Genomic DNA, 25,662 nt, shown 5'->3' on the forward strand with positions numbered 1-25,662 from the left:
GGTCGGACTCACATTGTGTCACCACAGGCAAGTGCAAGACATGAACCAAATATGCAATAGCATTGTACATGGTCTTACTCTCTACTGACCAGTGACCATAGTATTCACACAGTGGCTGTTTTGCTCTTACAAAATGTGTTAATATAGACCTGACTATAGTTAATATAGTCAGGTCAAACAGTATAAAGACCTGCAATATCCTTTGTGTGTTTTTCTTTGACAGGTTCGGTGGCTAATAAACCTTTATGAGCGGCGACTGGTGAATGATATACATGTAACAGATAGATAAGGAAGGTTTCCGTCTGTCTGTCTCGATCTCTCTCCGGGACATTCGGTGTTGTGCAGCAGCTGAGGTGTGTGTGTTTTTAACTTTTTTGTTGTGGCGTGCTGCAGAGATGAGGCGCTTCATGAGGACGTTGTGGAACTATCGGGATGTCCTTGTCTTTGTTTTTACTCCTCTGGCTCTTCTTCCTCTTCCTCTGGCTGTCGGGACCAAGGTGAGACCATCTTAACGCTGCGCAGGCGTACGTTTGATTTAGTTTAGTTTAGTAATTTAGTTTAGTCATTTTTGTCTAGTTTTAGTCGACTAAATATGTGATTTTAGTCAACTAAATCTACAGTTGATTTTGTCTACAAAATATTATTTTGGCGTAATGGCAGATTTTACACTTGCTGAAAATAGCCTTATTAACATCCGAGTGCATCCAAAGATAAAAATGACTTATTTGTTGATGAAATTGTCAATATATTTAGTCTTAGTTTTAATCATCATAGCTTAATTTTTATTGCGAAATTGAAATTGTGCATTTCCTGTCAGTCAGTTGGTCATGCCCCTGATGTCATCAATATTGGCCAGCAACTCCATAGACAATTAGACATATAAACGTAGACGCCTCTTCCGGCTCTGGGGCGCGTGTTATTGAAGGCACAATTTTCCCAAGATTCCTGGCAAAGCATTTGCCTTCAATGAGCGGAAAAGACGCGCTGTGATTGACCAGTAGTCACTTGAGTGACAGCGAGAGACATGGAGGAGTCGCATGAGTGACGTCACTTGGGCAGCGACGCAGAGTGCCTTCAGCAAATGCCGTCAGCACTTCTAAATGAGAAAGCTAGCTGCGGAGAACTGTTGCTTTGTGTTCACTCTTTAATGTTTAATAGTTAGTAATCCCCCCTGGCTCTGATGTAGTATGTATTGTTGTATTGTTGTATTAATAACTTTGTTGTTTGTGTTTGTTTGTTTGTCTTGTTTTGTATTGTAATGTATTGTCATGACTGTTATAAAGATTTGTTAAAAAAAATTAAAAAAAATAAAATAATATCTATGAACAACTCTACATCTCACCTCAAACCCTTAGATCTCCATATATGGAGCTGACCTGTTCTGACATTCTATTATGTTGATCCTTCCCCATCCATCCTTCCTCTTCGATGTCTCCCTTTTGACTGATACCTGTCCATTTCAACTCTAGACTGGTTTAGCCTTCGTCAGTGAAAAAAGGTTGTCGATATGTGACCTGCTCTACCGATTATGTTGCCAGTAGGTTTCTGGGATCCTCATCCCAGGGTCGGCTGGTTGTCCCTCGAACCTGGTTAGACCAAGGGTGGTCGAGGCTTTCCGTGTTCCGGCCCTAGACTATGGAATGATCTCCCCTTGGACCTAACGAGCCAGGGACGTGCACAGCACAGATAGACACTAGGTGGTGCTAGAGCACCTGCCCCTTCGCCCTTTGGACAGCAATGTGCCCTTTTGAAAGTTCATGTTTTGTACAGTTTTTCATTTTATTTTTGTTTTTGCACAGTGTACAGTATGTGGCCCATGGTAACCGATCAATTCTGGATTAAAAGCTTCTAATATATTATTTATGCGTGCCCCAGAATCTCTAAATCTCACACACCATTAATGCAGCCGGCAGTTTCACGCACTGTACAAGGTGCCCTGTTTTTTTTTTTCTTTACTTGAGCACCTGCCCCTCAAAATGTCTGTGCATGCCACAACGAGCTAACCTGACTCCGCCAGATGGGGCAGCAGAGAGTACACTGGGGGGGAACCCAGTGTACTCTCTGCTTCCCCATCTGGCGGAGTCAGGTTAACAACGAGCTGCTGTTCATTTGAAAAGACTGCTAAAGACCTACCTGTTTAAAACAGGCCTTTTAGGTATTTTGTGATTGCAGTGATTTGTGATTTTTGTGTTGTGCTCGGTCTTGTTGCTTTGTCTTCTTATATTGGTCGATTGTTTGAATGTTGATTGTTTTATTCATTTTGTCCTTTGATTTATCATTATGATATGCTTCTGTGTTTTTAAACGTGCCAGGCACTTTGTGACTATTACTGTCTGTGAAAGGTATAGCTCTATAAATAAAATGTTCCTACTTATTGCAGATACACATGCCGTAGGCGTCTACTGATCCTATGCCTCCTGAAGAACAACATCGTTTCTATGTTTTTCCACAGAGGGAAAACAGAATCCCATTTAGTTCGACTGTAATAAACCAAGGCCATTTTTCAATTTCCAACCCTAGGAGGCTTGAGGTCAATTTCATTAACTGGATTCCACTTATCCTCTGAAATTGATATTCTTGTCTTCAGGGTGCAGAGAATTATACCAAGCCTGTTTCCGACTGGTATGAATTCAGTTTTCTTCTTTTTTTTCCTTTTTCAAGTCCAAATAAACCAAAACAATAATAACTGTTCCCATCATTATAATAAGTGTCGGAGCTGAAGTAGGCTAATAGAACCTAAGATTCAACAAGGGTGACAGTATATTTCAGGAGACCACTGTGACATTCCTTTCAATCCTTTGTGACATTCTTGTTTGTAAAGATAATAGTGTGATGCAGTATAGCATTTTTTTCAGGGGCATGTTTAAGCCTTTATTACTTTAACATTCAAACCGAGGACCCACTCATGAGGGCGTTTTGCGCCCATTTATACAGTATGCACCCTAATATGATTCAGCTATCGGGTCACCCAAAATCTTAACTGATATTTTACCAGTCAGGGTTTACTGTCTGAGTGTCTGTAGGGTAAACTTGAGTACACTAACCTGAGTACAGTGGCCTTACGATCTACAAGCCCACACCACACATGTGAGCTTGTAGATCGCCTGCTTTCAGTAACCTACTCAACACTGTTGTACAACAAAGTATTTCGCCTGTTGTGGTGTAGTGTGGTATATGCATTGGGTTTAAGGGTGCGTGTGCGTGTGCGTGCGTGCATGCGTCTAGGTGTCAGAATGTGCGTTTGTGCTGTGTCTCATGGCTGTCTACTGGGCGACTGAGGTGTTGCCTCTCGCTATAACAGCCATGCTGCCTGCCTTGCTCTTCCCTCTCCTTGGCATCATGAAGTCATCTGAGGTGAGTGAAAAAACACGCCCTGAATATGTCCTTGAATGTAACCACTTGAGACATAATAATGTTCCAGACAGGGTGAAGTGTGCAATTTATTGAAGGGGATTCAGAGCATTAAAAAAAGCTGCAGTATAGCCACCAGTAGTGGAAATGTGTTTTTCAAACAGCTGTTGACTTGCTCCATGTTGACAAGACCCCTGCTGTGGGGTGTGTCGTTTGTACCAGCATCAACTAAGATGTTGAACGAGGGAGGCTCTGAAACAGCAGTAACTGTGTGAGGCTAGATTATCCACATCATGTGTTCAAATTGTGTAATGTTGTGTCTCCCTCTGTAATGTATTTTTGTTTGTCATTATGTTGTATGTGTGGCTGTAATGTGTGGGTGAAAGCCCAAGACAAATTTCCCTTGTGGACAATACTGTTTACCTTGACCTTGAAGTTAACACTCTATGGCCCAAATGCAAGTACAGTAGATAGATCAGAAATAATTATAGAACAGATTGGCATACTAAGATTCTATTATAGTAGCCAAACTACATATATTTAGTTGTATAATGATTAACGAATAGCACAAATGGACAATCTACAACTCACAAGGTGGTACATTATAGACTAGAGGGTATATGCGCAGGGACGGATTAACCCCCACGAGGGCCCCTGGGCCGGTAATATTTGCAGGGCCCCCATAGCGCGTGCGCGCGACTTTTTTGTGTTTTTGTCATATTTTTAACCTAAATTCAACAAAATCAACAGCCAATGGAGGGCCCCAGGAGCCCTTTTCAGGGCGTCAAACCTAGTACCTCACGGTCCAATTTCCCCGAAGGGCCCCTGACAGCCAAGGGCCCCTGGGCCACGGCCCCACTGGCTCAATGGCTAATTGCCAAGTTTCATGAAAACTGACTGCACGGTTCAGCCAGAACTGCTATTTTTGGTGGAAGAAGAAGGAAAAGGAGAAGGAGAAGAAAAAAACCCAGACAGAAACAATAATGCTGCATTCACATGGAATCAGGCAAGCGGTAGAAGGCAAACGGCAAACCTGTTGGACAGCATGGAATGGTAAAAAGATTAAATATTTCATTTGCATTGATGCAGTCTGCCGTTACCGTCGCCTGTAGTGGCTGCAGGGCCGTCCTGTTCCGTTTACCGTCCTGCTCCAGTCCACTAAAATGACATGCCGTCTACTGCTTGCCTGATTCCATGTGAATGCAGCATAAGGGGACCAAGAGCCCCTTCGCCCCTTCGGGCTTGGTCCCTTAATATTACACAGAGTTCAAAGACTATATACTGTATAGAGATCACTGCTCTTCTCATCTCTCCAGATCTTTTATTAAACATAACAAATGTTCAGGTGGGTTGCCAAATGTATCCAATCAGTTACGCATGGAGAACGGCCCGAGGCCCAGATTAGGCTTCTAGATGAGTTGAGCGTCACACCCGTTGATCTCCTGTGATAAACTAGGGCTGGACAAAGATTAACGCTGTGGCCCTGTGGGTAGATTAACAGAGGGATTTAATTGTTTAAATGGAACCTCAGTGTAAACATTCTTATCATGGTCAGCTGTTGACCCAGCCCATCAGCATACAACTGGCTGCAGGGTTCTTTGACCATTTTGCCAGTGGCAAAATGGCACATCGAGTGGCAAAGCAACAGGCAAAGTGAGTTTAACATTGTTTAATGTTGTTTAATGCAATCAGACAGGACTTTTCTGTTTGGATGCATATGGGCTGTCAAGGCCAGAAAGTAGTTTGCCACTCAGTAGGCGTTCCTGCATAACTTCCGGGTTTGATGATGATGTCACGTGCATACCCTCTACTGCAGGGGTGCCCAAAAGGTAGATCGTGATCTACCAGTAGATCACACAGGCTATGCAGGTAGACCACATGACATGGCCCTAAAAATATGCAATTTAAATAAATAATAAACTATTTTTGGCATCTGCCACTTGAATTAAGGTGACTGCACTTGATTGATTGACATCAAAAAGGGCAGCTCAAACCCACATATTTTCAAAAGTGTTTCGCACAAACAAAAAAGAAAAAGAAATGCATTTGTCTAATATGTAACTATTTTCAGCAATGGGATAATATATATATATTTTTTGGTGGGTAGATCTGGTTGAGCTGTTCATTTTGAAAGTAGCTCTCAAGTCTAAAAAGTGTGGGCACCCCTGCTCTATTGCAATGCGTTAACTTGTGAGGTTTATTTTGTATTTCTTTCTGGCCTATTATGACATGCGGCGATGCCCAACATTGGGAGAACACAGGTTGTAAATGGTTGCATTAAGGCCAAATCATCTGTGATGGATGAAGAATAAAAGATAAGTTACATTATGATAAACGTCTCCCTATCTCTCCTTTTTAATCTCCTTTCTCTTTCTTGCTTTGTCTCCTCTCTCTCCCTCTGTTTTTTCCACGACTCCTGTCTCGTATTCTCTGTGTCTCTGTCTCAGGTGGCGAGGGTGTATTTCAAAGACTTCCACTTCCTGTTGATAGGGGTCATCTGCCTGGCCACCTCCATTGAGAAGTGGGGGCTCCACCGGAGGATGGCTCTCAAGCTGATCACTCTGGTTGGGGTCAACCCTGCATGGTGAGCACTGTTGTTTTTGGGCAGCAAATTTAGATTTTATGTTTTAGTCATTGTCTCATAGTTTTAGTCATTGTCTTGAATAGTTTTCATTTAGTTTTAGTCACATTTTAGTCACCTGGAATGTTTTAGTGTTAGTTCAGTCGACTAAATATCATAAGATTTTAGTCAACTAAATCTGATTTAGTCGAACAAAATTTATTTTGGCGGGCCTAAATGCCGTCGTAATGACTGTTTTTTTTACTTGCTGAAACTAGCTCACAACGTGTCGCGCTGCGACGCGTTGTGAGCTTGTACAGATCGTCTATTTTCAGCATGTAACTAATTGTAAAATGACTTCTACTGGATCTCTTGTCCACTAGTCCCTTCCTAACATTTTAGTCTAGTTTTTATTTGTTGACGAAATTGTCAGTATATTTAGTCTTAGTTTTCATTTAGTTTCCATTTAGTTTTCGTCAGTGAAAAAAGGTAGTCGATGAAAATTTTTCGTCTTTTAGTTTTAGTAGACGAAAACAACACTGATGGTGAGTCATGCCCTTAGAGTATGTATATAGAGACATCACCGAGAGGAAACACTGAAGTGCAAAAGACATGGTTCAGGATACATTTCAGTTTAGGAGCCAAGAAATTCAGGCGTCTCCTGCTAAAATCAGGAGTGGCAGGTATATATAGTATATAGGGGCTATACTATAGAGCGTCGCAGTCCCGCCCCCTACCAGGGCCCAAGAAATTATTCTCTGTTCATTTTCCTCATATACATTTCAAAAAGTATTTATTTAAAGACCTTTTAAGCCTCGTACAAAAGCCAACTCTTGTCGTGACAAATCATAACAACAAACACAATTTTTTGGGCCGAACAAATAACTAGAAAGGTCGCAATGTTAAAAAATTGCAAAGTGTGGTTGCCGCAGTGGCTTAGATATGCCCCTCCCACTAATCATATTGCCATATTACGATGTTGCATCACCCCTGCAATCATGCGTAAGTAATTCGGAGGGTATTTATCCCCCAAAAATCATGTTTTTGCGACAAACGGTTACATTTTTCGCATTTGCGGCGCCCCCTATGGATGAAAATGTAATTGCTTTCGGCTCTGGGTTGATTGAACCACCCCTGACAAGTGATTCAAATTTGGGATGGATTGGACATTCGGTTCGTGATTTGTGGATTTTTTGGTCAAATAGGCCCCTCCCACTAACTTCGGAAGCCGATTACGGCCGAACGATATGCACTATCAAAATTCCGCCTGTGGTGTTTTCATCGGAAAGTTCCAGAGATCATGTGTACCAATTTTTGTGAGATTTGGACAAAATCTGTAGGAGGAGGAGCAAAAAGTGTGTTTTGGAGAAAATCTATCATGGCGGAAAATCTATCATGACGCAAATGGGCGTGGCCTATATGGGGAGATGCGTCATGACCCAAGGAAGCCAGGGAAAAATAATTTTGATTTTACGACCTACGGTTCAAGAGTTATAAGCCAAAACGTAAAGTGGGCTGTTATAGCGCCACCATGAGGCCCGACCGATAACATTATAAGTTAATTAATTTTAGTAATTATTATGAACCTCCCCTCCAAGTTTTGTAACTATAGCCCTTACAGTCTCCGAGGAAAAAATACTTGAATGTTATTTTTTGCACTTTCCCATTCATGTCAATGGGGAAATTTAAATCACTAATAAATTCATATCAATTAAACTATAGAACATTTCTCTTAACAAAATACAAGCACACCATTCCCGATGAAGCCGGTCAATTTGAGATATGGCTCAAGTGCGTACAGTCAAAACTGTGGGAGGAGTAGTAGTTTGAAATTTAGGGTTACTCTAGAAAGAATAAAGTGTTCCAATTGCAATAGTCTGGTTGCCCTGTTAGGGCAACCACACTTATTAGAAAGAAGAAAAAAACGGCAGGTTACAACACTTTTTTTGTTGTTTTATATTGTGTTATGTATATCGAAATGAAAAGAGCAACATTGACTTTGTATTGTATCATATCGTTTTGCAATGCAAATAATCGTTTGTATCATTACTATGTTTTTGTGCATGCTATTTAGCAATTTTAAGAAGAAAAAATTAAAATTCATAAATTTTTCCTTAAAAAACAGCACTATATCCATGCACATTGTTTCACACAGATTTAATTCCTTTGCTAAATAGTTACTGTATCGATTTCAAATCATTGAATCGTATCGTATCGCCATAATGAACCAATATCGTCCATGTATCATAACGTCAACCATGTATCGTAATACGTATCGTATCACAGTTAAAATGTATCGTTACACCCCTAGTATTACGTTATGTTATGGTATTAAAAAAAGCAATATGTCTATATGCCACTATCGCTGTCTTATTGCTTCATCATTGCCCTGTGATCTTCCTCCGCTCTAAAGGCTGTTGTTGGGGTTCATGGGGGGATGCTCCTTCCTCTTCCTCTAAAGGCTGTTGTTGGGGTTCATGGGGGGATGCTCCTTCCTCTCCATGTGGGTCCACAACACCTGTCTTATTGCTTCATCATTGCCCTGTGATCTTCCTCCGCTCTAAAGGCTGTTGTTGGGGTTCATGGGGGGATGCTCCTTCCTCTCTAAAGGCTGTTGTTGGGGTTCATGGGGGGATGCTCCTTCCTCTAAAGGCTGTTGTTGGGGTTCATGGGGGGATGCTCCTTCCTCTCTAAAGGCTGTTGTTGGGGTTCATGGGGGGATGCTCCTTCCTCTAAAGGCTGTTGTTGGGGTTCATGGGGGGATGCTCCTTCCTCTCTAAAGGCTGTTGTTGGGGTTCATGGGGGGTTGCTCCTTCCTCTCCATGTGGGTCCACAACACCTCGGCCGTCACCATGGTCATGCCCATCGTGGAGGCTGTCATCCAGCACCTTGTGAGGCCAGAGGAGGTAGAGGTGACACAGGCAGGCCCCGGCCACCCCGTCATCCAGCACCTTGTGAGGCCAGAGGAGGTAGAGGTGACACAGGCAGGCCCCGGCCACCCCGTCATCCAGCACCTTGTGAGGCCAGAGGAGGTAGAGGTGACACAGGCAGGCCCCGGCCACCACAACCCTGGGCTGGAGCTCAACGGTAGGCCTATAGCAACCATGCACCATGGCTACAAAGCTCACCTGTTTATCAACTCAATTACCTCTTGAGTTGATAAACGGGTACGTTAGTTAGACTAGTCATTGGTCCGACAAACGACAACCCACCTCAAACCCTAACCTAACCATAACCGCAAGCACGGGAGCAGGCGCTAGTCCGACATGCGTCCGCATGTCGGACTAATATGCTCCGTCGGATTTACATGTGGTCCCCCTCAAGCTTTGTAATTTCAAGTGGGCTTTGTTTACCAAAAAGGTAGAGTATAAAGTGATATTTTTCATACAAAAAGGGTTTTATTAAAATAGGTAAAACACTATATTCTGATAGTAATCATTGTTATAGACAGAGTGTTTGTTCAGTAACAGGGGGCTTCATGTCGTCTCTCCAGCTCTTTAATAAACAGAAAATACATTTTCATTTAGGTGACAAAATGTCAGCCAATCAAGAGAGAGCAACATTTGCTGGAGAGACACCCCTACTGCAAAAATACACTCCATTGCAACGATTATACTATGTGGTAATATTTAAGACTTATTTGAACATAAAATAACCTACACAAAGAAAAGTATAAAGAGACATGCGAGAATGTATTGTAAATTGTCTCTGAGCTACAGTGTGTTTCTGCTAATGACTAGAACCGTTTGAGTCTGTAATGACATCCATTAGCATCAGTCATTAACTGACTAATGTCTGTAATTTGTGTAGAGACCGCTGGGCATGTTTACATGGAGGAGAACACGAGGTAGGCTATGTATTGTGGAGTACATTATTCAATCTTAAAACATGACGTATGTGTGGTTTTCATGTTTGATATGTCTTTGGCTGCAGACCCATCTGAAAAATATTTTATTAAGGTTAGCAACTTAGCATATATATATTTTTAAATGGTCCTGGGAACCTATAGACCCCGCTTTGAGAACCAATGCATTATTCAATCTTAATCCAAATTCATAGTGTGTAGGACAACCCTTCCGCGAGCCATATTTTCTTGGCTTCATGGACGTAGTATTTTTTTTTGGGAATGTGCCACACAGGCTATGAGCCACTTGGCTCCTGAAATGTCTAGCCGGCAGCTCACTCCCAACACGTCATTAACGTCATACAGTTTTGATTGGTTGACTGGCCTGGAGACACAGAGTGTGTTCAGTTGTGCACAAGCGGAGCCCTATAAATGCCAAGAGTTAAGAGCTATGCCCACCGCTTGTCTTATACTGTATTCTGCCCTTAGTACGTGTATCTGTACAGTACTAGACAGTAGACAAGACAGCAAATTTCTCTATACACATGAAAATCACTCAAAAGGGTTAGCAAATCCCCAATCTGAGAACCCATCGGTAAAACATAAAGGAAATAAAATACAGCGCCCTCTTTTCCTTTGAATTTGATGCAAATCTGTCCTGAGAGACTAGCACATCCCAAAGTCAATGGAAGTACTCATTTCCACTTTTTTATTGGCACAATAATGTGTTTCAGCCATGAGCTTTCATCACTGCAATTTTGCTCTGACATTTTGAGCATTTTATTTTGTTTAACCTTTTTAATTGCAAGGACCCCCAGTTTGATAGGCATTAGGCCACCGACGTTACCCTTCTTTCTTTTTTTCGAATTAGATATTTTTCGGCCTTTTATTGATAGAGGTAGTAGACTAACAGAAAGTGGGGAGAGAGATGGGGAGTGACACGCAGCAACGTTTGTCGGGATCGCGAGTCGAACACGCGACTCTGGCACTGACACTGGCACTGGCAGGCGGCACTATAGAGCGTCGCAGTCCCGCCCCCTACCATGGCCCAGGAAATGATTCTCCGTTCATTTTCCTCATAGACATTTCAGAAAGTATTTATTTAAAGACGTTTACGCCGCGGACAAAGCCAACTCAAATCATGACAACAAACACAATTTTTCGGGCCAAACAAAGAATTAGAAAGTAGAAAAAAACGGCAGGTTACAACACTTTTGTTGTTGTTTTTCTTCTATGTAATTATTTGTTTGGTCCAAAATATTGTGTGTGTTGTCATGATTTGTCACGACTCGAGTTGGCTTCGTACGACGCTTAAAAGGTCTTTAAATAAATACTTTTTGAAATGTCTATGGGAAAAATGCATTGTGATTAATTTCCTGGGCCATGGTAGGGGGCGGGACTGCGACGCTCTATAGCAACCTATAGGTGCTCAGATGGCTACGCCAGCCGCCCGGGCAACTGGGACCCTAATCTATAGTTGCTCTGCTCAGACGGCTACGCCAGCCGCCCAGGCCACTGGGACCCTAAGCTATAGTGAAAGGTCCTCTGTGTATAACTGTCATTAGTTGTTGTTCTTTGTACTGTACAGCTGGTCCAGTGGGCGTGCTGGTCCAGTGGGCGTACTGTTGTCTCTCTCTCAGTACAGGTCAGCATCCAGAAGAAGCCCAAGGTCACTGTACTCCTGAGGAACCATCATCACATGTGGAGGTGAATGAGTATACTGTAATACCATTATACTGTCAGGTACATACTGTATAGTACTGTATCATAGCACAATGTACTCTAATACCTGTTAAGTATGAAAGTCTAGGTGAACCCAAATGCAGACTCAAACACAGAGGCAAGTTCAAAGTTCAAAAACACAAAGATTTATTACCAGCCCATAGCACAACAAAAATACAAAAATGCAAAAGCAGGCAAAAACTCAAAACAAAGTAGGCAAACTTGAGGCGTAGGCTGGTAGCGAAGAGGCAAAGTCAAGACAAGGCACAGGTTCTGGAGCAAGAGAAACACAGCAAGTTACTTGAGGATCTGACAAACACTGAAGTGCAGATCATGCAGAGCTTAAATAGGGCTCCACCCGATTACTAAAGGGCTGCAGTTGAGGAGCCGCACCCCTGTCTACAGTCTCCCAATCACAACAGATTTAGAGATTAGGAAGCCAGAAGGTGGGAGTCTGACAAAGTCTGGTCTGTATTGACTAGTTAAGGGTTTGAACCAAGTTGAGTTACGTTTGTACGTTTATTTTCCGACAAAGAGATCTTGGCTGGGTGTAGCCTTATAAAGAAGGGAGAATGACGTAACGGTAGTTCGACGTTACGTCATCCTTAACAATGGCACTGGCATGTGAGCCAATGTAACAATACCATCATAACACAATAAAACCACTATACATGAGTACATACTGTATCAGAACACAAAAATGTTACACATGATACATATTCATAACTTAACCTTTTCACAGAATGAATTGGAATTTCACTGGGATGTTGTGACCGAATTAATTAACCATTTAATTACAGTATACCTTTGTCATACGATATTGTCACATGGCGAAAATAGCCATGTACCATCTCATCATGCTGTCACGATGTGAGTTTATAGGTCATATATTTTCTCTGCATGACACTGGCGTACAAGAGGGCCACTTCACCCCTTTTGCAACCAGATATTATTTTAATGATGTTTGGGAGACAAGAAACACTTTCCTGTGGTTTTTATGTGGGTAATATCTGTTTTTAGATATTTTAGTATTTCAAAGTGTCCATGGGCTCCATGATGTCATGGACACTGTACTGGGGATGACCTTTTACGCAGAGCCTGATCGTCGATGGTCACTGAGGGGGTGCTTGTTTTACAGGCGACCGGATTAAGGTTGGTGGGGGATCCGTTAAAATGACCGGATTAAGGTTGGTGAGGGGTCCGTTAAAACGACCGGATTAAGGTTGGTGAGGGATGCGCTGCTCCGTGCTTGCGGTTATGGTTAGGTTAGGTTTTGAGTTGGTAGTAGCCGGTGCTGTAAAACAAGCGTCCCATCAGCGCCCATCCAAACCGAGGCTCTGCGTAAAAGGTAGTCCCATGGACACTGGGCTCACTTACTTCCTGGATTACATTGTCTCAGTAAAACAGCACTCCCCCAATCCACAAGGACTAGCAGTGGACCAAAACATTGGGAATTGTAGTCCAGGAAGGAAGTGAGCCCAGTGTCCATGACATCATGGAGCCCATGGACACCTTGAAATATCTAAAAACACAAATTGCCCACTTAAAAACCCCAGGAAAGTGTTTCTTGTTTCCCAAACATCATTAAAATAAGATCTGGTTGCAAAAGAGGTGAAGTGGCCCTTTAAGCATTTGCCTTCAATGATGTGCCCAATTGGGATGCCAGGATTAATGTGGTTAAATGTGAATGGTCATGCTTTACAGATAACGATGGCCGTCACCACAGAGAGCCCCTATGGGAGGAGCAGGAACAGAGAGCGCATGCTGTGCAAGGCTCTGTGTCTGGGTGTTGCATATTCCTCCAACATCGGAGGCATCGCCACCCTGCCTGGAACCTCCCCCAATCTCATCTTCTCACAGTACATCAATGAGTGAGTCGTGAGTCGTGCGCGTGTGCGTGTGCGCACATTTTTCAGGTTTTTTAATTTTTAAGACATGCACATAGCCTATAGCAGGCCGGGGTATTCAACTAGATTAGTTCGGGGGCCACAACTGTAGAATGATTGTGTGTGGAGGGCCGCACAGCGTGCGCGCGAAGTGCGACATTTTTGGGATTCTACAAATGCATTTTGTGTTCAAACACAAAGATTTATGTAGGCTAATACATTTGTGCACAGTATGAGCACAGGGTGATATATGTCTATACAAGTATATGCTATACCTTAGAATATAGACCTATTTGACAGAACGAGCGTCAACGAGCACTAGCTGAAAAGGAGTCTAATTTCTCTCCAAAAGCCCTTGCAATAATGGAATATGATTTAGGATTACTGTCATTATGATAATCTAGCACTTTATATATCGCACACATAATACCTGTAACTTTCTCTCTTAAAAACAAAACAAAAAACGTTTTTCTTTTTTTTAATATTCCAAGGGCGGCCCGCGGGCCGCCAGTTGAATAGCCCTGGCCTATAGTATGTGTGTGTTTCCATGGCCACACAGTTATTAACGATTTTAAACTAATGTATACTAACTTATCTACAACACTAACGAGGCTTGCCGTGTTGTGAGCATAAATGACAGATACTTTCTTTTCATCCTGTGGTTCTTCCGTGCGATGTTTTGTGCGACTTGCTGATTGCAGTTTAACTCATAGACTGTAAAAAATATGGACGAAGGGAACCGGCACGTGACTCATTGTTTTCTACAGTCCTGTTTTGAACCCACTTTTTCTGCAAATCTTGGAACTTCCAGTCCTGAAAAGAAACCATAAACGACTCACGACTGCTATTGGCTGCAACCGCATTGAGGGTGGGTTTTCTCTCGGTAGAACCAGTAAAAGTCCTAGAAACATAATCTACTTTATCATTCATTTTAATTTAAAAACAAGTAAGACACGGGTAAACGCGGGAAGCGAACGAAGATGTTGTGGCAGTCTGACACACACACACACACACACACCTCTGGTGGCGGGCGGGTGGTGTTACAGCGTGACACACACACACACACACACACACTGTGTCAGCGGTGGCCAAACGGTTTGCGGAGCGGTCTTGATACCGGAAGGTCGCCAGTTCGAATCCCCGGACCGGCACGTTAAAATTACCACCGCTGAAGTGCCCTTGAGCAAGGCATTGGACCCCTACCATGAAATGGTCTATGAGCAGGGTGTGGCTGTAAACAAGCATCTCGAGCTTAGTCCACTTCCCTGGGTAAACAAAGAACTTTGCTTACACACACACACACACACACACACACACACACACACACACACACACACACACACACACACACACACACACACACACACACAGACAGACAGACAGGCAGTTTTGGCTAGCTTCTATAGTTAGTGCTCACTTCGTTCGCAATAATTGGGACCATACCGGTAATTTATATCGTGATAAAGATTTAAACTAGCAATTGAACCTCCACCTACACGAACTTGGTTTGGCTCCCCCCCCCCTTTCTTACAGTAGTCCACTTCCTCCCGGGTGCTTCTGTGTTTATACCTACTAACAACAACACTATGTTTAGGGCAGTGGTGCTGTGCTGACCGAGAGATTAAACTGTTTTGTATCCTAGGTTTTACCCAGGGTGCAACAGCATTAACTTTGGAAACTGGCTGTTGCTGTGTCTGCCAATCAGCATCATCATGCTGCTGTTGTCATGGATATGGCTGCACTGGCTGTTCATTGGTTCAGAGTGAGTAAACAACCCTCTGTCTCGTCTGTTCTCAAACATTTCAGGCTGCGAGTCGCGACCCCCCCCCAAAAAATCATATCTGAACTGGGGACCCCCCACCCGACCCCCCAAAATAATCATATCTGAACTGGGGACTCCCCGCCCCGACAAGGACTTGGAATTTTCAGAATATGGAGATAAGTAGGTTTTTGCCCGACAGCGACAATGAGGAATTTCACAATGACTGACAGCCTCGGTGACTGTTATGATGGTGGCGTGACAGACTTCAGTTAATTATCTGCAGAGTTGACCTTTTTGGAGACACTCAGAAATCATTACATTGACCAGCAGTGTCAGTGTTAGCGTTTGTCTGGGATTTTCTCCACTCATAATAACTGTGCTATTAATAGGCATATATAGCTTTTATGTTTGTACTGGCTTTATTAAGAAGTACTTTTGGCATGCTTGTCGAAAGACAAGACCCTAACCCTAACTCTTCGTTCTATTGCATCCAGTATTTTACCATGCTGTTGTACTGTTATGTTGGCACATTTGTGCGGGACAAGTCCCACCATTTCACTGCTTGTACTTGTAATTAGTGTCAAATAAAACCCTTCTTGATTCTTGATTATATTTAAGAATGTGAGAACTTTGATGTAGGAAATGAGTAATTAATGACCCAAGTGAATGTGAGAGCATGTTTGCAATCTGTCAGTAACGTCATGTGTTATGTTCAATGAACACACGCACGCACGCACGCACGCACGCACGCACGCACGCACGCACGCACGCACACACACACACGCACACGGCAGTTTCAGGTTCCTGTGGCACTGCAGAGCAGAGCGATCGGAGAGGGAGAAGACTACTGCCAGACTGATCCAGGAGGAATACAACGCTCTGGGGCCAATGAGGTCAGCCATTCCACATGAAATACAGATCCATGACTTCAGAGCACAGGATATGGATAGAAATGACTTGATCTCAAGGAGAGATCTACATGTATTTGCATCATGGCTACTGTATGCAACACACGCGCACACATGCACGCACGCATGCATGCACGCACGCACGCACGCACGCACGCACGCACGCACGCACGCAGGGGAGAAAAGCATCATCTCTGTCCCTGGCTTGTGGCCTCGCAGAGATAATGACGTACAAATGCTCATGTAATTGCCGACTGGGTTGCAATGAACCACACTCCCTGCATGAATTCCAACAGCAAACACAAAGGCACCATTTACCATGTCTCTTTCTGTTTGGATGAACCATGTGGATTTGGTTGAGTTCCCCTGTCTGTCCATTTTGTCTGCAGCTCCCAGGAGCGGGTCACCCAAGGGGTGTTCATCCTCATGGCCGCTCTGTGGTTGACCAGGGACCCCGGTTTCATGCCTGGCTGGGCTTCACTCTTCCCTACGTGAGACCTGCAACTTATTTTATTATCAAGTACAGAGGCATTTGAAATGTTTTTACAAGTTTATCTCTCTTGGAAATAAACTCAACACTTCCTGGAGATGCACTTCAGTAGATAAACACCGGCTGATCAGTTCCGTGGTTTACTTGCTTGCTCAAGAACACGTTATTTGCTAAAACTTGCAGATCCACTACTCTTGGTGCTTTTGTGTGATGCTGTAGTATGATCAAGTAGGGCGTTAATTAATTTACAACAACACAAAAATAAACTCTGGATATGGATTGATTGATTGATTGATTGAAGAATTTATTAACAGTTTGCAGAATTACAGTACATTTCAAGCACAAACTCAATACAAAGGCTGTTAACTGTGAGTGGACGACCCAATTAAGCATTACACTTGTTTCCAATAGGGTCCACCATGTTCAAATCATCAAAACATTTAGAGACGTACAAATAGACACTTCTATAGACAGAACAGGATTTCATCATAATAATGGAGATAATAGACGCCTTATCAGACGACATCACACTGATAAGAAACAGCATGCGCGCGCATAAAGGCAGCAGAAGAACACCACCTCTCATAAGATGCAATGGAAAAGTTCTAACTGCACTCACGTGTAAAAAATGCCCCATCAAACTTTCAGATGCTGTTTTTCTCCCAGCGTGGAGGAAGAATGATTAGGATTTTTATTGTGATCTCTCGCCCTTGAAATATATAATCCTTGGTTTCTGTTGTGTAGCAATTCAAAACAGTTGTCCTCAAAACCACACCTCCAGTCGCTGTCATAAGAACGGGAGGTGCGCTCATGATCACAGCAGCAGAGCCTATTTGTGCACGGCTGCACGCGCACCTGCAGTCCATCAAGTATAATTTATGCTTCGTCCCGCGATGGTGTCGCGCACGCAGACCTCTACACTCACAACAGTCGCATCTGCGATGCGATGTGAGCTTGTATATCAGCTGTTCTCTGTGCGCAATACTGTTGGGCTTTGAAGTATAAATGTCTCCTAGGGTGCATCTCACTAGCCAACTCACAAGAGGAGGTTGAATGGACTGAAACCAGCGCTCCCCAAAACAACAGGTTTGGAGATCTGTTGGGAATTGATTACATGAAACAGTCACCCGTGCGCCCAGTCCCAATGTTTGTAAACAAATAATTGGTCTATTGGTTTCTGCCTGACAGAGATGATATATTGCATGGTTGAATGTGATCCTTTCTGAACAGGTACACAGGCTACACCACTGATGCAACCGTGGCACTTCTCTTGGGTCTCCTGATGTTCATCATTCCTGCCCACGGTCCCTCCTCCACCAAAGCTGGTAACTATTAGTCTCTCCTATAGCCAGATGATCAGAGGGATCAGAAATAGCAACCCCAGGGTTAACATTTTCTGTTGTTTTTTGTTCCATTAAATTGTTACATTGTGATATTTTCAAACATAAAATATAACACATGCCAGACCAGAGTGTACCAAAAGGAAATCCATCAGTCTGACCAGAAGCAGGGGTAAAAGATAAAGTTTCCCCTCGCCGACCAGCGACCATACAAAATAATGACCATAGGGGGATATCAAAAGCAGAGCTATGTATTTTTAACCCCATCCTCCCCAGCAAATCGAGAGAATTGCATCTGGGACTCCCAGATGCAGACTGGGAGATATTATCTTCTCTCTTCCGATCCCTTCCATTTTCTTCTGCAAATCCAGGTGGATGCTAGTGATTGACTGCAAAAACTACCATGCAGACATACTGTTCCTTTGTCTTTCGTTCTCATGTTTTTGTTTCTTAGGCTTGTCTTTCTTCACCACAACGTTAAGAAGAATGTAATTTAGATAGCATGTTATTTCTTTCTTTTCAAAATCTTTTTATTTCCGTTTTATAACAGTATGGGTGTCAAAGTCACAGGTTCATAGAAAAAATAAAATATCAGCTTTTAGTATCAGTGACTGAGGTAAACAAACCTAGCCTACTGTATGAATCAGAGATCGTGGGCAGACATATTAAATGAAAAGACTGTTATTGTGCAAAACAAAATAACAAAATAAAAACATTTTCTCCCCATTTAGTATAGCCAATTCCCAATTCCCCAGCCTCTCTACAAGTACTCCATCTCTGCTAACCCCCACAATCAGTCATTGGGAGGGTGAAGAAAGCCTCAGCATGTTATTTCAACAGATGCTAGGTCCATTGTTTACCTAAAAGTATTGTTAAACCAATGCCTGGTTCTTGGTTTAGCTGTGGTCCTCGTTTCCTGAGGCACTACACTGTCTCTCTGCATTCTATTTGTGTGATTACCTTGCTTATTGTAAGGTCCATTCATACTCTGGTGATAAGCAACTCACCTTTTAGGTGATAACTTTATCACCTAAACGGTGATAACGAGTTCAGATGCGTAACCCCCATGCCTGCAAAACCAAGGGGACCGCCCAACCCAACTTCTAGACCAATCAGTGAACGGGGTAAGCAAAGCAAAGTTCTTTGTTTACCCATACCAGGGAAGTGGACTAAGCTCGAGATGCTTGTTTACAGCCACACCCTGCTCTTAGGGTGTGGCATCTCTCTGTAAAAACAGAGAGATGTGTCCCCGGTGAGTGACGTACAGTAAGGTTGTAGTTTTCTAACTTTAGAAAACTACACTGGTGAGTTTCTTATCACCGTATGAATGGGCCCTTAAGTCACTCTGGATAAGAGCGTCTGCTAAATTGTAAATTGTAGATGCCATGATCTCCTGGAAGGAGTTCCAGCGATCCATGCCGTGGGAAGTGTTGCTGCTGGTGGGCGGAGGTTTTGCCCTGGCAGAGGGTACCCAGGTAAAATGAAAATGAACGGGGTAGTAACGGACGCTTGCCAACACCTGCCGCCGCCAAAATGAGCACGTTAAGCCACAGTACATTGGCTATTTGAAAACAGTTGATATACAAGCTCACAGCTATAGCGCGTCATGGTGCAATGAGTTGTGAGCTTGTAGATCTTCTCTTTTAATTTGGGGGTCCTTGACATGAAAATGTTAGAAAACCACTGGCTGTACCTCCTGAGCCACTGCTGTTGGGCAGAAACCTTGTATCTCCATATTCTAACTCTGTGTTTTTTCATAAGTTAACACCCTACTTGATCGTACTACAGCGTCACGCAAAAGCATCAAAAGTAACAGATCCTAAACAAGCTCGACAGATTTGACACGTTTTGAGATTGAGATTGCACGATTTAAGATTGCAGGCTCAAATCGGGGCGCTTTGTGCCTGCATTTAGAGCTTCGGCATCTGCTACTTTTGAAATGTTTGCATCATTTGAATCCTGTGAAGTAACACGTAACAGTTTTGGACATACTGTATGAGGTTTCCATCCGACATAGAATAGAATCACACCTATACACTCAAGACACCCTCCATATATGGCCAGTACAGAATTAATTCCATATGTTGATCTGACCCCCCCCATACCAAAGAGCTAATTAGAAGCTCTGCTTTAATTTAAAAAAACAAAAGATCTTGGCAGTATCACTCATGGCATTGTTGTGCCTCAGTTGCCAGGTTACATGTTACCTGCAGCTGCCTCTTACAGTATGATGTATGCGAACGGCAGTGAGGAGCAGACGGGAAAAATAAGTCTCGGCGAAACAGTTCTCCAGTCTATTAGTTTTGTATCAAGTTTTAATGACCAAAATGCACTCGGTTACAAGGCAGTCGTGGGAGCTAAAAAAGGCCCACGATGGAGTCACACAGCATAAGCACATTCGAATCAGTAAATACCTGTGAACACACCGATAGAAACAAAGCGTAGGTCTTTATACTGAAGAAACTTTCAAAGCTCCCTCCCTCCTCATGAGGGTGCGTCTTAGAGAAGTGTCCTTGCTTACTAGCCAATCAGTAAGCAAGGACTATTCTAAGTGTCACGCAAGGTTTCAATGAGAACTAGCAACAGATTAAACATGTAACTATATATTACCATTAAGAATGAAATATATGTACATATGTATAAGGTTAAGTTCACGCAGCCCCCTGTGGGGTTTAATTGCACTCCTAACAAAAGCTCTGTTTTTACAGGCCTAATTGTAAATAACTAAGCATCTTCTCGAGGGATCTCGCAGTGAGCTAGTTGCCACAGTATCAACTTACACCTTCTGTGTGTCAGCCAATATACCTTAGATGAAAATAGGTTGATGTACATGTACAGATGTCCAGATCTGTCCAGATCTGATCCATCAAGTATGTGCAGGATTATTATGGTTGGGATTCTTTCAGGTCAGGTCAGTCACTTTGATTTTGTTTTTCTTCTACTTCAGGTGAGTCACTGTGCCGGTTGCATGCTGTTAACCACATGAACTCTAGCACAGTGCTTCTCAAACTCCTCCATGTCAAGAACACTAACCCCTTGCCTTCCCCTGAAGAAGGCAACTTGTTGTATAGGAAAAAGCTTGATAGGCAAAGTATATACAGACGAACAAGATCAGAGGAATCTATACATTTGTTAAAAAATCATTTACTAGGGCTGAACTGGGATGCATTATACAGTGCATGATGCAGCTTATGAGTCATTTCTACAAACTTTTTGTTCTTTATATGACAAGTATTGTCCAATTAAAAAATATTCCAGGAAATTAAAATTTGACAACTGTCCATGGATCACGAAAGGACTACAAAATGCCTGTAAAAAGAAAAACACACTTATTATGCGGGCAAGTAAGAAAGACTACTATAAAAGGAGATTAGAAGTTAACAAGCATAATATTAAAGGTATATTCAGTGATTTCACTTAATTCAAATATCACTTATTTTTTCTTATTTTTTGGATAATCCTCCCTACTATAAAGTGTGCTGACCATATAAGGAGTTCCTCCCTGTCCCCCGTGAGCCCCTGGGGTCAAAAAACCCTAGTTTCGGTTTGGGCTTTGGGTGGCAAAGCCTTCATCCAATCAGGATGAGAGGGGCCTTCCTCCAATCATGATCGAGTGGGGAGGGCATTGGTGCACGTGCTGTTGGTCTGTTGTACTTCCCCCACTGTAGAGCGTGTGCATGTGCACATCTTGTTACCGGGTGGACCGGGTTTTTTTCCAAATCACTGAATGCTCCTTTAAAGAAATATGGAATATATTGAACAATGTTATAAGAAATGGCTCTAGACATAATAATATACACTCACTCATTCTTGAGATAAGGGACAAAACCTTTTTCAAATCAGATTTTTTTTTTTTTTTAAGAACCATTAAAATGAAATGGATGTATTTGTAGACACAGGTCTCAACTACCAATCTTGAGAAGGAACAGGTTTTTCGCATAACATTTCTTTCTAAAATGGGACATTTATGCACTTTATAACTGATTTATGTCAACTCCGTCAGACACACTAAAATCCCTTTTATTTTAATTTGATAATTTCAACAATACTATAAAGTCCTCAGTTATCTTATAATGGCTTTTAGTAGTCAAGTTAAGTAATACAATTAATTTAATATTGTTTTATTCCAATATCACACTATTATGAAATATCCCATTTCTCAAATCCTTCATTTTCAACCTTTACTTTCAATATTATAACATAAAAACCATGTTAAAAAAAATAAAAAGCATCGTTACGTAGTATTTCAGTTGGTGTTTCAATACATAAGCACAAAATATTTGACATTGAATCATCTATTTCTTTGGAAATTAACAAAAACATCATGTGACCAACGTCTGACGGAGTTGACGAACATCTGACGGAGTTGACAAGTTGAACTGATTTAGGTTCTAGACCACCTAGGATCTTGATTCTGGTAACTAATCCCACATTTTCAAGGATGAGGAATACTATTTAGATTTGCCCTGTGACCATGGCAGCCATTTTTCAAAATGGCCGCCACCTGCTGTTACTTTACAATAACTCAAGTTCTACACCACCTAGGATCTTGATTCTGGTGACTAATCATACATTTTCAAGGATGTGGGATACATTGGTACTATTTAGATTTGTCCTGTGACCATGGTAGATATTTTTCAAAATGGCCGCCAACTTTCTGTTATTTCCCAATAACTCAAGTTCTACACCACCTAGGATCTTGATTCTGGTGACTAATACTACATTGTCAAGGATGAGGAATACAGTAGTACTATTTAGATTTATCCTGTGACAATGGCAGCCATTTTAAAAAATGGCGGACCTTCTATTATTTTACCAATTAATCAGGGAATATTATCAGAATAATGTCAAATCTGGGAATACATTTCTTACCAAGAATTGTCTTGTTTGTAAAGGTGTCTACTAACATATCCCACATTGGTTTCTATTGAACCACCCTAGGGGAATTTTTGACAGCTGCTGAAAGTTGGGTACCATCAACAACCAATATAAGGCTAATTGTTCTAAATTTCATTATGCTTTAAGTAGCATGTGGCATGTCAAACGAGGGGGTTTTCATGATTCTGAATCCATTCCAAGCATTAGTTTTGCAGGAAAACACTCCTTGAGCTAAAAACGGCCATAGCCATCATCACAGATGTGATGAGGTCAGCACATTTGGGCACATTTGGGCAAGTGGCTATGGCCAAACTAGGGGGTCTATGGCCAAACTAGGGGTCAAACTCCTTGGGCTAAATTCGGCCATATCACTTGCCCAAATGTGCCAAAATGTGCTGACCTAATCACATTTGTGATGACGGCTATGGCCGTTTTCAGCCCAATGAGTGTTTTTCGTGCATAGCTAATGCTTGGAATGCATTCAGAATCATGAAAACCCCCTAGTTTGACATGTCACATGCTATAAGCATAATGAACATTTTTCCTTATATTGGTTGTTGATGGTACCCCAACTTTCAGCAGCTGTCAAAAGTTCCCCTAGGGTGGTTGAATATACAGCAATGGGATATGTTAGTAGACACCCTTCCAAACACATTGGTGAAGAAAATTCTTGTTAAGGAATTTATTACCAGATTCTATTAATATCCCCATACTAAATAACTCATGTTCTAGACCACCTATAGACCCGACTTCACCAACAGAGACCCGGGTGACACCTAAATAACAAGTTTGGACAGCCCCACCAATTAGTGTTACGGAAAATAGCAAGTGTCATGGAGGCAGCCGACATCTGTCGAGGCGATGGGGTGGCCTTTGAGAAGTTTGCGCTTCAAGTACAGTCGCTGGTAGGCATGCTAACAACCCTAGGCCCAGAGGGAGACACAGAACTTAGATGCGGCTCACAAGTTGCACGACTCCTCAACAAGCTGCCACCAGAGATAAGAGTTCAATTCCGCCGCACAATGCTCTGCGGCCCAGGAGCAACCAACACCCTGTTGGAGTTCTCGGAGTGGTTGAAGCACGAGTCCTAGCCATATAGCCTGTGCAAAGGCAAACACCTTGAAGTCCTGCTTGAGGTGAACAGTGAGCGAAAGACTCTGCCTCAACGGAAAACCTGAAGATCTGCATTCAGAACTATCAGGCAGGATGTGCAGACACTGAAGGCATCAGTGTCGTTCTCTGTGTCCCCAGCATGTCAACCAAATCAAAGGAGCCTTCACCTCAAGTCACCTGGGGCTGGGTGAGCAATCGTATCCTGTATCTAGCCTCACAACTAAATACAGACACTTGGCCAGACTGCCGCTACAACGGTTTGAAAGGGTCAAACCCCTCATCCTGATTGGGGAAGACCACCCCACCTAATCACACCAACCGAACAAGTGAGGTTGGGGCCTCCAGGTGGGCCAGCAGCCATCTGCACAAGACTGGGCTGGACCCTGCAGGAAAGCAATCTCCAGCCAAGACAATGTAAGAGCCCCAGAACACAGAGCTCATGAGGACGGGGAAACACTGGCATGAGGCCACCAAGATACAACGCCCAAGAGACCCAGAGTGTGCCACCGCTCGCAGTAAGGAGATCAACTGCTGCAGCAACGATGTCATGAAAGGCAAGTCTCTACCAAAAAAACCCTGAACCTAATCGGGGTGTCAAGAGACCAAAGTTTCTCCCCCACAGTTCCCTGCAGTGGCCAGTGAAGTCAAACTGTGTGTCTGTGCCTGAAAGGGACAAGTCAAAGGCCATAAAGCCCACCTCCTGTAATGTCCTGTCAGTAGCAACTCAACCTGCACCTGAAATAAGCCCTGACCCCTCCCAGAGAAAGTTCATCCTTGAAAATGTAATGATTAGTCGCCAGATCCAAGATCCTTGGTGGTTGAGTTATTGGTAAAATAACAGCAGGTTGGTGGCCATTTTGAAAAACAATGGCTGCCATGGTCACAGGACAAATCTAAATAGTACCACTGTATTCCTCATCTTTTAAAATGTATGATTACATTGATTAGTCACCAGAATCAAGATCCTAGGTGGTCTAAAACTTGAGTTATTGTAAAATAACAGCAGGTGGCGGCCATTTTGAAAAATGGCTGCCATGGTGGGAGGCATACTATGGTCCGACGGAGCATTGGTTCGATATGCGTCCGCACCTCGGACTAGCGCCTGCTCCCGTGCTTGCGGTTATGGTTAGGTTAGGGGTATCGGATCAATGAATCGTCGGACCAAACACATGTACCCTGCCATGGTCACAGGGAAAATCTAAATTGTACCACTGTATCCCTCATCCTTGAAAATGTAATATTAGTCACCAGAATCAAGATCCTAGGTGGTGTAGAACTTGAGTTATTGTAAAATAACATCAGGTGGCGGCCATTTTGGAAAATGGCTGCCATGGTCACCACGAGACAAATCTGTGATGGCCCTATAGCCAAAAATGTTCCTTAAGGCATGCTCTAACTGTCTGCCAAATTAGAATACTTCCCATTATTCAAAAACTATAATTTTATTGTTTTGGGAACACTTTTGTCAACTCCGTCAGATACATGTCAACTCCGTCAGACACAAAAACTGACGTAGTTGTCGTCTGACGGAGTTGACAAAAGGGCATTTGTTTTCATCTTAACCCTCTGTAGTACAATTTAGCCATTTAGTTTTTTCTTCAGTTGTTAGCTAAACCTAACCCTAAACTAAAATACTAAACATTATTTTGGAATTCTTAACAAAGATCATAATAATGTCCTGACGGAGTTGACATGTAAAAGCTGTGACCACATTGATATCAACATTGTTTGTTTAAAATATCAAACAATTGAATGCTTGTCAGACCAGGTGCTCCACTGTTGCAACAAATATAAACAGGACTTGGAAA

General features: G+C 42.6%; 1 protein-coding gene across 1 annotated transcript in view; it reads left to right on the forward strand.

Annotated features, from left to right (window-relative positions):
* Positions 1-395: 395 nt before the first annotated feature.
* slc13a1 (solute carrier family 13 member 1) overlaps positions 396-25,662 on the forward strand; it is a gene marked incomplete at its 5' end in the record, with an annotated part of 34,757 nt that continues 9,490 nt past the window's right edge. The window contains 11 exons of the mRNA XM_079502217.1: positions 396-497; positions 3,226-3,354; positions 5,799-5,935; positions 8,694-8,998; positions 11,396-11,424; positions 13,182-13,348; positions 15,006-15,125; positions 15,920-16,018; positions 16,423-16,524; positions 17,754-17,848; positions 19,244-19,338. Coding sequence (XP_079358343.1) covers positions 396-497; positions 3,226-3,354; positions 5,799-5,935; positions 8,694-8,998; positions 11,396-11,424; positions 13,182-13,348; positions 15,006-15,125; positions 15,920-16,018; positions 16,423-16,524; positions 17,754-17,848; positions 19,244-19,338 — 1,380 coding nt within the window. The remainder of the gene's footprint in view (positions 498-3,225; positions 3,355-5,798; positions 5,936-8,693; positions 8,999-11,395; positions 11,425-13,181; positions 13,349-15,005; positions 15,126-15,919; positions 16,019-16,422; positions 16,525-17,753; positions 17,849-19,243; positions 19,339-25,662) is intronic.

Source organism: Electrona antarctica, assembly GCF_951216825.1.
Source record: "Electrona antarctica genome assembly, chromosome: 5".
Classification (NCBI taxonomy): Eukaryota; Metazoa; Chordata; class Actinopteri; order Myctophiformes; family Myctophidae; genus Electrona; species Electrona antarctica.